General features: G+C 53.0%; 2 protein-coding genes across 4 annotated transcripts; one reads left to right on the top strand and one right to left on the bottom strand.

Annotated features, from left to right (window-relative positions):
* Positions 1 to 668: 668 nt before the first annotated feature.
* Positions 669 to 3,325, bottom strand: LY6L (lymphocyte antigen 6 family member L). 3 transcript variants are annotated; one of them, XM_065519720.2, is made up of 4 exons: positions 3,245 to 3,325; positions 2,828 to 2,918; positions 2,621 to 2,737; positions 669 to 1,568 (listed from the first exon to the last, which is right to left on the bottom strand). In XM_065519720.2, exons 2-4 carry the CDS (start codon positions 2,898 to 2,900, stop codon positions 1,342 to 1,344), a joined length of 417 nt encoding a protein of 138 aa, XP_065375792.1. In that variant the 5' UTR covers positions 2,901 to 2,918; positions 3,245 to 3,325; the 3' UTR covers positions 669 to 1,341. The 3 variants fall into 3 exon arrangements, with proteins under 3 accessions (XP_065375792.1, XP_005564260.1, XP_045254720.2); XM_005564203.5 differs by having other exon boundaries at positions 3,296 to 3,325; XM_045398785.2 differs by lacking the exon at positions 669 to 1,568 and adding an exon at positions 2,148 to 2,435 and having other exon boundaries at positions 3,296 to 3,325.
* A 2,355-nt stretch (positions 3,326 to 5,680) lies between these two features.
* Positions 5,681 to 12,136, top strand: LY6S (lymphocyte antigen 6 family member S). The gene is given in 2 exon segments (XM_065518667.1): positions 5,681 to 5,723; positions 10,582 to 12,136. Coding segments are annotated over 2 exon segments (927 nt in total). The 3' UTR covers positions 11,466 to 12,136.
* Positions 12,137 to 14,573: the final 2,437 nt, after the last annotated feature.

Raw genomic sequence — 14,573 nt, 5'->3', positions numbered from 1 at the left:
CAACATTGACTGGCTGGAGGACAGCGGGGGGTGCAGTGCACAGGCGCAGGGGTGCAGGCTGCAGGGGTGCTGTGAAGACCTGCCCTCGGGCAGCAGGCGGCAGACCCAGCATTGTCCTTCATCTGGGGCTTTGCTACCTGGTGAGGTCACCTCCTTCCCGATGCAGAAGGCCTCCTTCTCAGCCACCCCTGCCCTAGGACAGCTCCAGGATGTCCCATGGTGCCCTGCTTAGCCTGGCCAGTCCTGAACTCGGCATTGGTCCCCTCTGCCCCAGGCTGCCCATTACCCGTGCCTCACCTGGCAGCCCTCCCATTCCTACCCTCCCCTTGCTGGCACTGTCCATCAGTCCTGACCTCCTGTTATCCTACTGTGGCTGCTCAGACGGGCACCCCAACCCTGGTCACATGCCACAGACCCCTTTCTCCAGGCTCATCCCCACCTCCACTCAGGGGCCCCAGCCCTTCTAGGATCCCAGCCCCGAGCCTGTGACATACTGCTTACCCACTGCTGGGCCCTAGGCTGCAGGGACAGTCCCTATCCTCAACCTCCCAGCTGGAAGGTTTTTTGCAGATCTGGCTGCTCCAGTGGCCGCCGGTACCAACCCACAGAGCCCTTTGCTGAGGACTGGGCAGGGTGGGTGGACGGGAAGGAGCAGGAAGGAATGAGCACCATGGAGCATGAGAGTTTATTATCTCCAAGAGGGTGAAGGTCATTGTCCCAATGGACGGGTGGGGGCACCCACAGTGTTATCCTTCCTGGGTTTCCCTTGGGCAGAGGGGGAGCCCCAGCTGTGGCCGCACCCGGGCTCTCCTGCCCCTCAAGGGGTCCTGGACAGCATTCAGGGCAAGGGGCCTCATGCAAGGGGCCATCGTCCACGAGAGACACCGTCCTTCCCCATCACCCAACACCAGAGGCACCGTCCTTCCCCATCACCCAACACCAGAGGCGCCGTCCTTCCCCATCACCCAACACCAGAGGTACCGTCCTTCCCCATCACCCAACACCAGAGGCACCGTCCTTCCCCATCACCCAACACCAGAGGCGCCGTCCTTCCCCATCACCCAACACCAGAGGCGCCGTCCATCCCACCACCCACACCGGAGGCACCGTCCTTCCCCAGGAGGAGCAGTTGCTGAATCCACAGGGTTCCCCAGCAAAGGGGCCCCTGTGGGGGAGAAGCGAGGTGGCTAGATCCAGGGTGGAGGCAATGGCACCTTCCCCACCACCTCAGAGAGGGAGGGTCCCCCCCAGTGTCCCGGAAGGGGCGGACACAGGATGGTAGTGGGAGGCAGGAGACAGGACGGGCCAGCAGGGCCAGGAGGGGGTGTAGAGGGAGGGCCCTCACAACAGGGCCCTGAGGAGGCCGAGGCCCACCTGGAGCAGGAGCCCCCCTTGCAGGGCCCAGCGCCCCTCCTGTGGGGTTGGTGCCCTGTTGCAGAGAGCCCCGGAACAGCAGCGCCTAGTTATCACGCCTTGCACCGTGGGGGCTGGCGTCCATTCGAACTTCGTGTTGGTGTTGGGACATCTGGGAGCACAGCGTTTGCTGAGCAGGGTGTGTACGCTCCATTCTGCAGAAAAGAGGAGAGGCAGGTGGCCCCAGAGCCCCCAGCAAGGAAGTATCCACAGTTATCAGGAAAATGCAAGGATGCTTTCCAAAGGGGCAGCCGGGACCCAGAAGAACTAGAGCAAGGAATCTGGCCCTACGAGGGGGACCAAGAGACCACCGTCTCCTGTCCTTTCCTGGGCAAGGCGCTGCAGAGCTGGGGACCCTGGCTGCCCAGGCCACCTCCGCCCCGCAGCACAGCAAATACAGACTCCAGGGCAACTGGCTGTAAGGGGCTTTCCCTGGAAGCCAGGCACAGCCTGGACCACCCCTGCCAGCCCGGGGGCGTGTGCGTCGTGGGGAGAAGGGGTGACTCAGAGCAGTGGAAAGGGACTGCCCATCACAGAAAACCTGCTGGGCTGGGTGCCCAGCCCTGGGCTCCTTGCTCTGCTGCTCACTTAAAGACACGGCAGAGACTTTCTGATGGACACGTGTCTGTCAACAACCACGGAACCCCTGAAGGGATGTACAACACTCAAAATCCAAATGGTGGAGAAAAGAGCTTGGGTGGAATCTCCTTTATGTGTCATAGTGTGTTATGGCGTGTTGTGTTGCATTCTATTTTATTATATTATGTTGTATTGTATCGTATTATATTAAGTTGCAGTATACACGTTATATTCATTACGTTGTGTTATACTCTATGACACTGTCATACAGTGTATTAGATTCCAGTGCAGCCTGCCCCATGCTGGGCTGTAGGGCTGTGCCAGGAAGGGCGGATAACCCATCCACCCGAACAGCTGCCTCTTCCCCACCCCTGTGTGTTCTGCTGTCTTCGTAAATTCAGTGACATCAGAGCCTTTGTCCTGCTGACAGTTCCTAGAGACACCTCAAATGGAGGAGAAAAAGAAAAGTCAAAATTCACACTCTGGGATGCTCGCCCAAACCCAGCGCGGGAGAGAGAGCAGGAGGCACTGTCGGACCCACACGTCCCCAGGTCCTGGAGGACGCATCAGCTGAGTTGCTGAGAGGCGGGGCACCCGGCAACTGCCCTCTGCCCCAGGGGGGACTCACCAAAAGAGACGACCACCTCGTTGGAGATGCAGACTTGGTCCAGCGGGCTGCACGCGGTGGGCGGGCACTGCCTCCAGCTGCTCACCTTGAAGCACTGGTAGCAGCTCAGGTTCCGAGCTGTGGGCAGCAAGCGGGCCGCGGTGGACCAGGGTCCCCAGACCCAGCCCCAGCCCTGATGCCCCGAGCCCTGTCAGGGCCGCTCCTTACCTGGCATCGTGGCGCAGACAGCAGACGCGGCAGCCAGCGGGAGGGCACACAGGGCTAGGACGAGCCCCTCCATGACGCCAGAGGGCTCAGCCTGAGTGGGGTGAGGTGGGTGTTGCGGGGGACTTCGCCCAGAGAGCCCCCTCCCCAGCTTCCTGCTCCCTAACCGGGCTTCACTCAGGGCGCAGCCCCCATCCCACCCCAGCCTCCTGCGCTCCTGGACTCGGCTTCACCCAGGACGCCCCCCACCCCCAACCTCCTGCACTCCTTGGCGGGGCTTCACCGAGGGCGTCCCCGACCCCCAGCGTCCTGCTCCCGCGCTCGCTCTCCTCCCTTCCCCGCATCCCCTCTCCCTGGGCCCTCTGCCTTTGGTCCCCCTTCCAATCTCTCTGTCTAAACTCCTCGGAGCCCCATTCTCACCCGACCCTCATCCCAGCCCCCGGCCCACAGTCCGGACCCCTCTCCAGGCACCTTCTCTCCTGCCGGGCTGCGGGGATCTGCGCCCTGGAGGAGGAGTCAGCCCTGGGACCGAGGGGCTGGACCGGCCAGCCCCTCCTCTGGTCTCTTGCACTGGGGCGGCTCCGGGGTTCCGAGGGCCTCAGCGTCTGCCTGCAGCCGCCTCCTGGGGAAAATAGCCCGAGACCCGGGAGAGGGGGACGCCTGCAGGTCCCCCCAAGGCCAGCCTCAACCCCAATCACAGACCCTGGGCTCCACGCCGTAGGGAACGTCGGGCCAGATTTGGTTCCTGACTCGGGGACCCACGGAGGCTGAGGGAGACCCAGAGGGCGCGGAGGGCGGGACGACCCTTTCCCTGGGGTGGGGCGGGAGTGGTCTGGATTTGGCCGCGGACGGGGGAGGGAGGAGGCTTCAAGGCGGAGGAGGAGGAAGAGGGAGGAGGCGGAGTAGGGACCCTGGGGCGCAGGTGAGGTTTGGACAACCTGAGATGGAACGGGAGGCGGCCAGGGCAGGGCGGCCTGGAGCCGGCCAGGCAGATCCAGGAAGGAGCATAGATCCAGGAAGGGCAAATGAGGTCGGCGGGGATGGTTAGGCCACAGGCACAGAATCTTCGTTCTTTCTAGAGTGCTTGGAGGCTTTCCCCGGCAGAGGTGGCCTGGGAGGAGGGGAGAAGGGAGGAGAAGGGCAGACGCCTCCAGGGGCCCCTCGGGCGCGTTCAGTGGCTCAGAGAAAAGCAGGGCTTAGCCTTACAGGAGCCTGGAGCTGCCGCAGGGGTTGGAGGCTGCTGCTCCAGAACCCTTGCTAAGTTTCTGGGACCTGCAGGGGGCTGAGTCCGGGCCTTTGAAGACTGGTGCCCTGGAAAAACGGCTCCTGCGCAGGCTGCCTCCCAGCTCTGTCCTCCCACACTTCCACCTCTCACAGGTGAGGCTGGGGCCCAGCCGGGTCTGTCCGGGTGCTTAAGCGTCCCTGGGCCCCTCGGAGGCTGTGGTTCCAATTTATTTTGCAGCATCTGCCCGGACCCATGTAGGTCCTGGATGCAGAGTGTTAGGCCGCCCCGTCACAGCGCAGACCTGCCCCCTCCCCACTAAACTCATCTGCCTCCTACACGGAGTCTTCCCTTTGTCCTGTCGTTTATTCTGTTGTTGTTGTTGTTTATTTTTTTATCCCCAGGAGCCAAGGGAGTTGACCCATGTTCTCACTGGGCCACTGGAACCCAACAGCGTGGACATCGCGGTTGGTGGGCACCCAGCTCTCCCCTCCAGAGGCACTGTCACACCCTCCCCCACCTCACCAGGGGGCACAGGGCCCTGCTGGACCCAAGCGACGTCAGGAAATGCTGTCCTCAGTCTGGAGGACCACCGACCCACTTTCCTCCACGGAGCCCCTCCCTGGGACCTCAGTGTCCTGAAGCTGTCTCACTAAGGGGTAGCCCCAGGCTCTCCCCTCCAGCCCGGGTGGTCACACAGTTTTCACTCTGTGTCAGGTTCACTCTTTTCTCCTTCCTGCCTTCATTTCCTGAATCACATCCTTTTGAGCATGTGTGATGACAAGGCAGGGCTGGACCCTGGGTCTGCAGCAGTGAACCGGCCCAGTCACCTGCCCTAAGGGGTCTTGCAGGAAGTAAGTGGCAGAAAGAAGAAAGGGGTAACTGCTACCCATAAGGTGGTTGGGAAGGGCTGCCCCTGGCCCCAGCGTGACTGCTGCCCACCACCTCCAGGGGCCTGGCATCCTCTCCTGCACTGCAGCCCAGCAAACCCCTCCCCTGCTGTGGCTTCGGGTGACAGCTGCTGGGAGAGAAGGTGCCGACCCGGCCCAAGAGTGAGTGTGCAGGCAGGTGGCGCCATTTCCCCTTCGTCCACGCAGTGGCCCACCCAGCAGGACTGTCCCGTTCCTGTTTCCCCTGGTGCATGCTCTAGGGATGCCCCAGATGGGCCCTGCCCTCTGACCCCTGCCTGACCAGGCTCAGCGTCCTCTGCTCCCTTTGTCCTCTGATGCTCTAGCCCTTTCTGCCTGTGTGTCGGTCGGGGCTGTTTTGGGGGTGGGTTTAGAGGGCACGGGATGGAAGTCGTTTGGAGGGGAGGGGCCGTATCCCCTTTGTTTATCATGTGCATTTTTTCATTTGCCATTCACACTGTGATTGATTTGAATGAATCTGGCACTGTGAAATCTGCAAAGTCAAAAATCAAAAAGAACAATCAAAAGAACAGTGGCATTGGAGGCACGTGCAATAAAGGAGTCCAGGTGGCAGTTGGAGGTCAGAGGCTGGAAAGAATACACAGTTCTCAAAGGAAGTGGCTGAGGGGTCTGTAGATACTCATCTGAGCCTGCGGCTGGTGGTGGGATGTTGGAGCAGCCACGGCCAAGAGGGCCGTGCTCAGAGCCGCACAGCTTTTAGTGCCCATGAGAAGGCACTGGCCCTCCTCAGGGCTGACCAAGTTCCTCGGTACTGCATCCAGCTGTGCTCCTGGCCTCGTTTTTTCTCTCCTTGGTGAATTAACTCCCAGACACAGCAGCCCCTGGAGGTGGCGGGGAGTAGCCAGGGATGGGAAAGGGTCAGTCAGCCTGTGGTCAGCAGGGCGGCGGGTGCAGGCCTGGTGTTCCCAGGATACTTTGCTGGGTCATGCAGTTGTCCCCATCACGGATCACTCCAGCTCTCCGGAAGGCACAGGCTGTTGCTGTTCCTGGGGGCACCCCTGGAATGAGCATAGTTCGTGGACAGGCTTCAAAACAGCCCAGAGCAAAGATGTGGCTGTGAGGGAGGGGCACGGCTCTGGGGTCTTTGCCTCCACGGTTCCCTGACTTGGTCCCGCAGTTGCCCTGGAGAGGCAGGGCCACCTCGTTAAGGGCTTGCTTGTTCCTGGTGGTCTCTGTCAGGAGCCCCCGTCCCCTGGCCCCAGACTCCAACACCTGTCCAGGTGTGTGAGCCAGTGTCCCTCTGGCAGCAGAGAGGCCTGTAGGAGCACAGCCCACAGGCCCCAGTGACATTTGCTGAGTGTTTATTCTATCAATATTCTTCATTTCTGGCCTGACTTCAATCCTAGGAGGTGGGTACCATGATGAGTCCAATTCTAAAAATAATAAAATGGAACAGAGACCTGAGGAGATGGCTTCCTGATGGGGGACCAATGTCCCAATTTTAGCACCAAAATCCTGCGACCTGGGAAGCCCTCAGTGCTGGGCAAACCCGGATGGTTGGTGCCCTGATTCAGGATCACCCAGGTAATAGGTAGAGGGCTGAATTCAAGCCCGGCGCAGCCGCGCGGAGCCTCGGCCTGCACTCTGCTTCTGAGCGGAGCCGGGAGCAGCACTGTCCAAGGAACCCGGGTCATAAAACCCAGCTGGCGAATAGGAACCATGTTTGTATGTTCTAGAAGATGAAAGAATAGAATTTAACTGAATAACAAAGATCAGGGTACATTATGCACAATTAGGACACATATATTTTAATGAAGAAAGTAATTAAATAAAAAAGTGTTTTATTTATGTTTATATATTTTTGCTTGTGTATATATGTGTATATAATGTTTTAGATATACAAATATATATTGTAAGTGTTTCATATTTTATTTCATATTTTATATTTATGTTTTGTTATAAATATGTTGATCAGTTATAAATGTATGTAAATAAGTTCTGTGAATGTTTTCTGTGTCAGTGTTTTGGGTGTGTATATATTTATTTAACTTTTTAAAGTATAGATCTCAATCAGGAAAATGTGAGAGCTTCCTGTTTAGATGAAGTGGATGACCTTCCTTCCTGCCCTTATTGTATTCACCGTCCGAGAGCTGGGTGCCAGGAAGCTGCTGTGTGGGTATGTGCGCCAACCCTGGCATAGGCATGGACAGAAACACACTGTGGAATTTTTCCAGTGAGGGAATCTTGGAGCGATGTCCAGAGGCCTCCCCGAGAGGTGTCCTGAATGAGTCCCACAGTCTCCGTCCCTGCACTCTTGCTATGGAATGCTAGGCTGAATTGTTGAACTGAAGATGACTGTGCTCCCGCTACACTTATACCTCTGACTCTTTTTCCTTTTCACCTTGGCTGTTGGGAAGCTCAGATCCTAACCATTTGCCCCCAGGCACACGTGTGGGGCCTGGCAGGTTTCTTGTTGCCCCTCGTGGCTCTGCTCAGGTCGTAACTTGCTTGCCTTTCTCCTCCCCTTGCCATGTGGAACCCTGGTTTGAGCGTCAATTCTTAGGGCCGTGGAGCTTTAGCCCTTTTGACTGTTCATAGTTTTGGTGCCTTGGCTTCTTTCATGCTCCAGTTCCTGGCCCTGCCTTGGGGGCTCCATGCACAGCTCTCCCTGCGAACAGGTCGTCTCCTTGCCCTGTCTTAATCTGGGGACTGGTGTCTGGGTGTCCCCAGCGAGACCCCTCTCTGCTGCTGACAGGGCTTCCAGGAGGAACGACAGCAGCACCCCAAAGAGGCATGAGGGTGCAGAGAGAGCTGGGTCAGCAGTGGGGGCCTCACACTCTGGCTCCTCACTCCCCATGCCTGAGCAATTCATCAGGTGCTCTCCTTAGATGGACAGGTGTGTGCGATTGTGTTCCGTTTCTGACTTTCGGTTTAGTGACGTCAGTAAACATCAGGTTTAGACCTGAATGGTCTCCCCACGGTGCACAGCCCTTCTTGTTAATGCTGCAAAATCAGTCAAACACACAGCCACCAGGGAGCCCTTGAACCAGAGAGCCCAGTACTTTCATTTTGTTCTAAATGTACAGATTGTTATTATTTTCTTTTTTTTCAAGGCAACAGTGAGCAAGGATTTTGTTATCATTTTCAAACTGGCACATTTACCACGCTGACAATATTCTCTGACCCAGCACAGAAGTTCTTAACAAAAGCATCAGTGACATAGTCACACATATTAAAAGATTGAAAACCACTATTCTAATAAACCACAGTTAAAGAAGAAGTCATATTGGAAATTAAAATACCTAGAAATGATTAAAACTAAGATACTACTATCAAAACTATTGGGCTGCAGCAAAAGCTGTACCTGAGAAAAAAAATCTAACTGTACATATTTGCATTGGGAAATAAGAAAGGTCAATTTTTTTTTTAAGATGGAGTCTTGTTCTCTTGCCCAGGCTGGAGTGCAGTGGTGCAATCTTGGCTCACTGCAACTTCTGTCCCCCGAGCTCAAGTGATTCTCCTGCCTCAGCTTCCCAAGTAGCTGAGAGTACAGTTGTGCACCATCACGCCTGGCTACTTTTGTATTTTTAGTAGAGACGAGGTTTCATCATGTTGCCCAGGCTGGTCTCGAACCCCTGGCCTCAAATGATCCACCCTCCTCAGCCTACCAAAGTGCTGGGATTACAGGCATGAGCCACCATGCCTGGCCTTATTTTTGAATTAATAATTTTCTCAGCCATTAGAGTGATATTTAGTGAGTAGGAGGGAGACTTTTTTCTTAGGGAATCAATGCTGGAGTTATTGGGGGAAACCGGTGGGAAGCCTGAAGTTAGCAAGCTCAGGGTCCAATCTCCGCATTTTGAAACTCAACTGAAGAAAAGAGACAGGACTGAGAATGCCTATTAACAAAACAGAAAACCAAGGTAAAATCACATGGCTATGACTGTGTCTTCGAAGGAACAAAAATTAGACAAATATCTGGTAAGACTGAATAAGGAAAAAAGATCCACAGATGAATAATGTAAATGAAAAAATGGGTCATAATGACAAATAACTCCCAGATTTTGTAATGCAAAAAGACAAGAGTTTCACTTCCAGTTAGCATGAGGAAAGAGTGTGAAGCCATCCTTTCTATCTCAACAATGAGAAAGAAATGGAATTATGTACAAAAATTATCACTGCTTTCAAATGCATTGGAAAGTGATGGGTGCAAATCTGAAGGAACTGCCAGTCTCGGGAGGCCCTTCCTCGCAGTGGAGCTGAATGGTGCTGAGGGCGGGTTAGTCATTGGCAGAGCTCTATCTGCAGGGAGAGACTGATGTTTCTTGGTTCTTTTGCATATAATTTCTAGTACACTACCAAAAATTATAAGAATTACAGGAGAGTGTGATTTTCTTCCTTTTTTTTTTAATTTGAGACGGAGTCTCGCTCTGTCGCCCAGGCTGGAATGCAGTGGCCGGATCTCAGCTCACTGCAAGCTCTGCCTCCCAGGTTCACGCCATTCTCCTGCCTCAACCTCCTGAGTAGCTGGGACTACAGGCGCCCGCCACCTTGCCCGGCTAGTTTTTTGTATTTTTTTTAGTAGAGACGGGGTTTCACCATGTTAGCCAGGATGGTCTCGATCTCCTGACCTTGTGATCCGCCCATCTCGGCCTCCCAAAGTGCTGGGATTACAGGCTTGAGCCACCGCGCCCGGCCGAGAGTGTGATTTTCAACCAAGAGATAAGCTATGCAATAGAAGCAGACACACAGATAACCCAGATGAAAGAATTAGCAGACAAGTGCTTTACAATACTGTTGTAAATACATGAAATAAGATGGAGGAAAGGATGAACAAAATGGATGAAAAGATGGAGAATTTCAACAGAGAGATGGAAGCTATGAAAATAAGTGCTTATCTGTTATTAAAAATAAATAATAAAAATAAGTTTTTATTATTATATTAACCAATTAATATAATACCTGAAATTAAGAACTCATTGGATGGGCTTAAGAGCAGACCAAACATACAGTAGCAAAAAAGATTAATAAAATTTCAGACAGGTCCATAGAAATTATCCAAAATATGGCCGGGCGCGGTGGCTCAAGCCTGTAATCCCAGCACTTTGGGAGGCCGAGACGGGCGGATCACGAGGTCAGGAGATCAAGACCATCCTGGCTAACATGGTGAAACCCCATCTCTACTAAAAAATACAAAAAAAAAACTAGCCGGGTGAGGTGGCGGGCGCCTGTAGTCCCAGCTACTCGGGAGGCTGAGGCAGGAGAATGGCGTAAACCCGGGAGGCGGAGCTTGCAGTGAGCTGAGATCCGGCCACTGCACTCCAGCCTGGGCAACAAAGCCAGACTCCCTCTCAAAAAAAAAAAAAAAAGAAATTATCCAAAATAAAGCACAGAGACAAAATAGAATTAAAAGTACACATACACACACACACACACACACACACACACACACACAGAGGAGAGGGCCATATGGTACTGATCCAACTGTCTAACATGTATATTGGAATCCCAGGAGAAGGGTGAGAATGGGATAGGAGCAATATTATTTTTATGTATAGTAGCCAATTTTCCAAAACTGATAAGAGGCATTAACCCACAGATTCAATAGGCTTATTGAACTCCATGAAGTATAAAGCTGAAGAAAGCCATACTTAGTCACATCGTAGTCAAACTGCTGAAACTAAAGGAAAAGAGAAAACTGTTAGATGTAGCCAGGAGAAAAAAAAACACCTTAGCACTAGGGAACCCCGAGAACGACGGCTGTCTCCTTAAACAGGAACCCTGAGAACGACGGCTGTCTCCTCAAACAGGAACCACGAGAATGACAGCTGTCTCCTCTAATAGGAACCAAGAGAATGACGGCTGTCTCCTCAAACAGGAACCCTGAGAACGACGGCTGTCTCCTCAAACAGGAACCACGAGAATGACAGCTGTCTCCTCTAATAGGAACCAAGAGAATGACGGCTGTCTCCTCAAACAGGAACCCTGAGAACGACGGCTGTCTCCTCAAATAGGAACCCCGAGAACGACGGCTGTCTCCTTAAACAGGAACCCCAAGGATGACGGCTGTCTCCTCAAACAGGAACCACGAGAATGACAGCTGTCTCCTCTAATAGGAACCAAGAGAATGACGGCTGTCTCCTCAAACAGGAACCTCAAGGATGACGGCTGTCTCCTCAAATAGGAACCATGAGAATGACGGCTGTCTTCTCAAACAGGCACCCCCAGAATGATGGCTGTCTCCTCAAACAGGAACCCTGAGGATGACGGCTGTCTCCTCAAACAGGAACCCCCAGAATGATGGCTGTCTCCTCAAACAGGAACCCCGAGGATGACAGCTGTCTTCTCAAACAGGAACCCCGAGGATGATGACTGTCTTCTCAAACAGGAACCCCGAGGATGATGACTGTCTTCTCAAACAGGAACCCCGAGGATGATGACTGTCTTCTCAAACAGGAACCCCCAGAATGACGGCTGTCTTCTCAAACAGGAACTTTGGAAGCCAGAAGCAGACACTGGTAAGAAATCAAATTGCCAGCTTGGACTCTGACACTATGCACAATTTCCCTCACAAATTAGGGCAAAATAAAGGCATTTTTCACATAAATAAAAGCTGAGAGGAATTGCTGCCAACTGTGATGTCAGGAGGAAGCGTGGGGATGTCACATCCTTTTCAGAAGGTAAATGTGAGGGGAGGTTGTGTTAGATGCTGTGTTGACTTTGGGGTGGATGGTGCTGGATTTTCTGTTGTAGCCTTGAACCCAGCACACCCTCTTCTGAAGAACCACCAGACTCCCTCCCGTGTGGCTCTGAATTAGAGTTTTCCAAGGGAAACTCACGTAGAACTTGGAAGATTAAGCAGAGGCCCTCCTTTCCGGTGATGGCTGAAGCCGGGCGCGTGTGTAGACGGCACAGAGATCCTCCTGCGAGCTCGTGGAGATGCTCGTTGCTGTAGAGAGTGACAGTAGGTGGAAGCTGTTTGGGGACCTTGGGGATTGCAGCAGCTTCCAGGAAAACTTATTTATTTATCAATAGACTCTATTTCTTTGAGCAGTTTTAGCTTTATAGAAAATTGAGAAGATAGTACAGAGGGTGCCCATGTATCCTCCTGTCTCTCACATTTCTCCTGTTACTAACACCCTGCATTCACGTGGTACAATGGAAAAACCAATATTGACACGTGGTTACTAACACAAGTTTATAGCTTACATCAGGGCTCACTCTTTGTGTTGTATATTCTGCGGGTTTTGACAAATCCATAACATCATGTGTCCACCATTACAATGTTGCAGAATCGTTTCAGGGCCCTAAAAATCCCCTTGCTCCACCCACTCATCCCTCCCCTCTAACCCATAGCCCTCTGACCACTGCTGCCAGGAGAATGTTTGAGACCTCTTCTTGGGTGCTTCAAGCTGACATGTCCACCATCAAGTCTTCTCACTGTGTTGACTTTGGTGTGGCCGCTGTAACATCCCCTGTCCCCTGTTCATTCACGTGTATTTTGTCCTCAGTGTGGGGACAGCTTCCCTGACATCCATGCTGCTGGGTCTTCCACCAGTCGTGCTGCCTCCTGAGTCTATATTCCACCCTTTATTCCATCCCGTGTGAAAACAAGCGACCTTCCTTTCCCCACCACACTCTGATCAATACACATCTCTCTCTGGGTGAAAGTGTGTGCTCTGGGAAGCCAGCCAATCCTGTTAGAATACTTTGTAACAGGCCGGGCGCGGTGGCTCAAGCCTGTAATCCCAGCACTTTGGGAGGCCGAGACGGGCGGATCACGAGGTCAGGAGATCGAGACCATCCTGGCTAACACAGTGAAACCCCGTCTCTACTAAAAAAAAAAATACAAAAAAATAGCTGGGCGAGGTGGCGGGCGCCTGTAGTCCCAGCTACTCAGGAGGCTGAGGCAGGAGAATGGCGCAAACCCGGGAGGCGGAGCTTGCAGTGAGCTGAGATCCAGCCACTGCACTCCAGCCTGGGCGACAGAGCCAGACTCCGTCTCAAAAAAAAAAAAAAAAAAAAAAAAAAAAAAAGAATACTTTGTAACATAAATACTAAGTCTGTTAATTTACAACAGATTTAGTAATTTGTATAAAATAATAAGGTAGAGGAGGAGTGAGAGGAGAAGAAATAAAATAATACATAAAAACACAGGGCAACTGAGGCTGGGCGCGGTGGCTCACACCTGTAATCTCAGCACTTTGGGAGGCTGAGGCGGGTGGATCACGAGGTCTGGAGTTTGAGACCAGCCTGGCCAACATGGTGAAACCCCGTCTCTACTAAAGATAAAATAATTAGCTGGTTGTGGTGGTGCATGCCTGTAATCTCAGCTACTCCGGAGGCTGGGGCAGGAGAATAGCTTGAACCCAGGAAGTGGAGGTTGCAGTGAGCTGAGATAGCATCACTGCACTCCAGCCTGGGTGATAGGGTGAGATTCCATCTCAAAAAAAAGAAAAAAAGAAAAAAAAAATATATATATAGCAGCTGGAGAAAGCCCATGGGCACTTGTTATGGCTGAACCGTGCCCCCCTCAAATTCATAAGTTGAGCCCTCACCCCCACTATCTCAGAATGTGATCGCATTTGAAAACAGGGTCCTTAAGGTGATTACGGTAGAATGGGGTCATTAGGGTGGGCCCTCGTCCAGCATGCCTGGTGTCCTTATAAGAGGAGATGAGGACTCAGACACACACAGAGGGCAACTGTGAGAATGCAGGGTGCAGATGCCATCTGCACGCCAAGGAGAGGGGCCTCACGGGGAGCCAGCCCTGCTGACACCTTGATCTTGGACCTCCAGCCTCCAGGACGAGAGAATCCATTCCTGTAGCTTAAGCCCCCAGTTGTGGTGTTTGTTATGGTGGCCAGAGCTGACTAGTGCACTGCTGGACCCTAATGCCTGGGGCTTCCTACGACGCTGGGTGCGGCCGCTGTAACATCCCCTGTCCCCTGTTCATTCACGTGTATTTTGTCCTCAGGAAAGGGCTCTTTACTGGTGGGCTTGGAGCCGCCACAGGTTCAGGGGTTCTCTGCTGGCAGAGTCTGATTAACAACAGCAGGCGCCGGTAGAAAGGAAGAGGTTTCATTAGCCAAGACTAGTGAAAGGAAGTAGCTGGATTCTGACCCAGAGCAACCACTTCAAACGTGGGGGGAAAGGCAAGCGTTCACAAATGGAAAGCTCGATATGGAAGGCATGCAGGAATCATGCTGAGCACAGCGCCTGTGTGTCCTGTCCTGGTGGCAGTCTTGGGTCTCAGTCCACCTAGAACGTGGGCTGGCATCATCGCAACTATGGCCGGGCTGTTAATTACCCGCTTTGAAGTCATCTCCGGAATTTTGCAGCTGGGTCTCCAGGCTTGGCCTGTCTGTCTCAAGATTAGCCTGCGGCACTTCTAAGAAGGCACATAATTAGATACTAATGGACCGTTAGAGAAATGGGAGGGGTTATTTACGGTGAGAAAGGGAGGGATGAGGAGTCTATTTCAAGGCTAAGGGAAAAGGCTTCTGCAGTTTGCTTCGAGGTTATATCTTGAAACCGAAGAGAAAGGAAACAGGTCTAAAAATGCATTTTGAAGACCAGCCACTCAGTTACAGGGTGACCAAGCCCTCACTGCAGAAGTCTTTGGACTTTCCACAGCCTTGTCTCTTTCTAGGGGCTC

This window comes from Macaca fascicularis, chromosome 8 (genome assembly GCF_037993035.2).
Source record: "Macaca fascicularis isolate 582-1 chromosome 8, T2T-MFA8v1.1".
NCBI lineage: Eukaryota > Metazoa > Chordata > Mammalia > Primates > Cercopithecidae > Macaca > Macaca fascicularis.
This window is presented reverse-complemented; position numbering and strand designations above follow the sequence as displayed.

What these genes read in the sequence shown, in the direction of transcription:
- LY6L (XM_065519720.2), bottom strand. Translation starts at nt 2,900, where the DNA reads ATGGAGGGGCTCGTCCTAGCCCTGTGTGCCCTCCCGCTGGCTGCCGCG. An exon ending in TGTCTGCGCCACGATGCCAG is followed by an intron (nt 2,738 to 2,827) that starts GTAAGGAGCGGC and finishes TGCTGCCCACAG; the next exon opens with CTCGGAACCTGAGCTGCTAC. An exon ending in CGAGGTGGTCGTCTCTTTTG is followed by an intron (nt 1,569 to 2,620) that starts GTGAGTCCCCCC and finishes TCTTTTCTGCAG; the next exon opens with AATGGAGCGTACACACCCTG.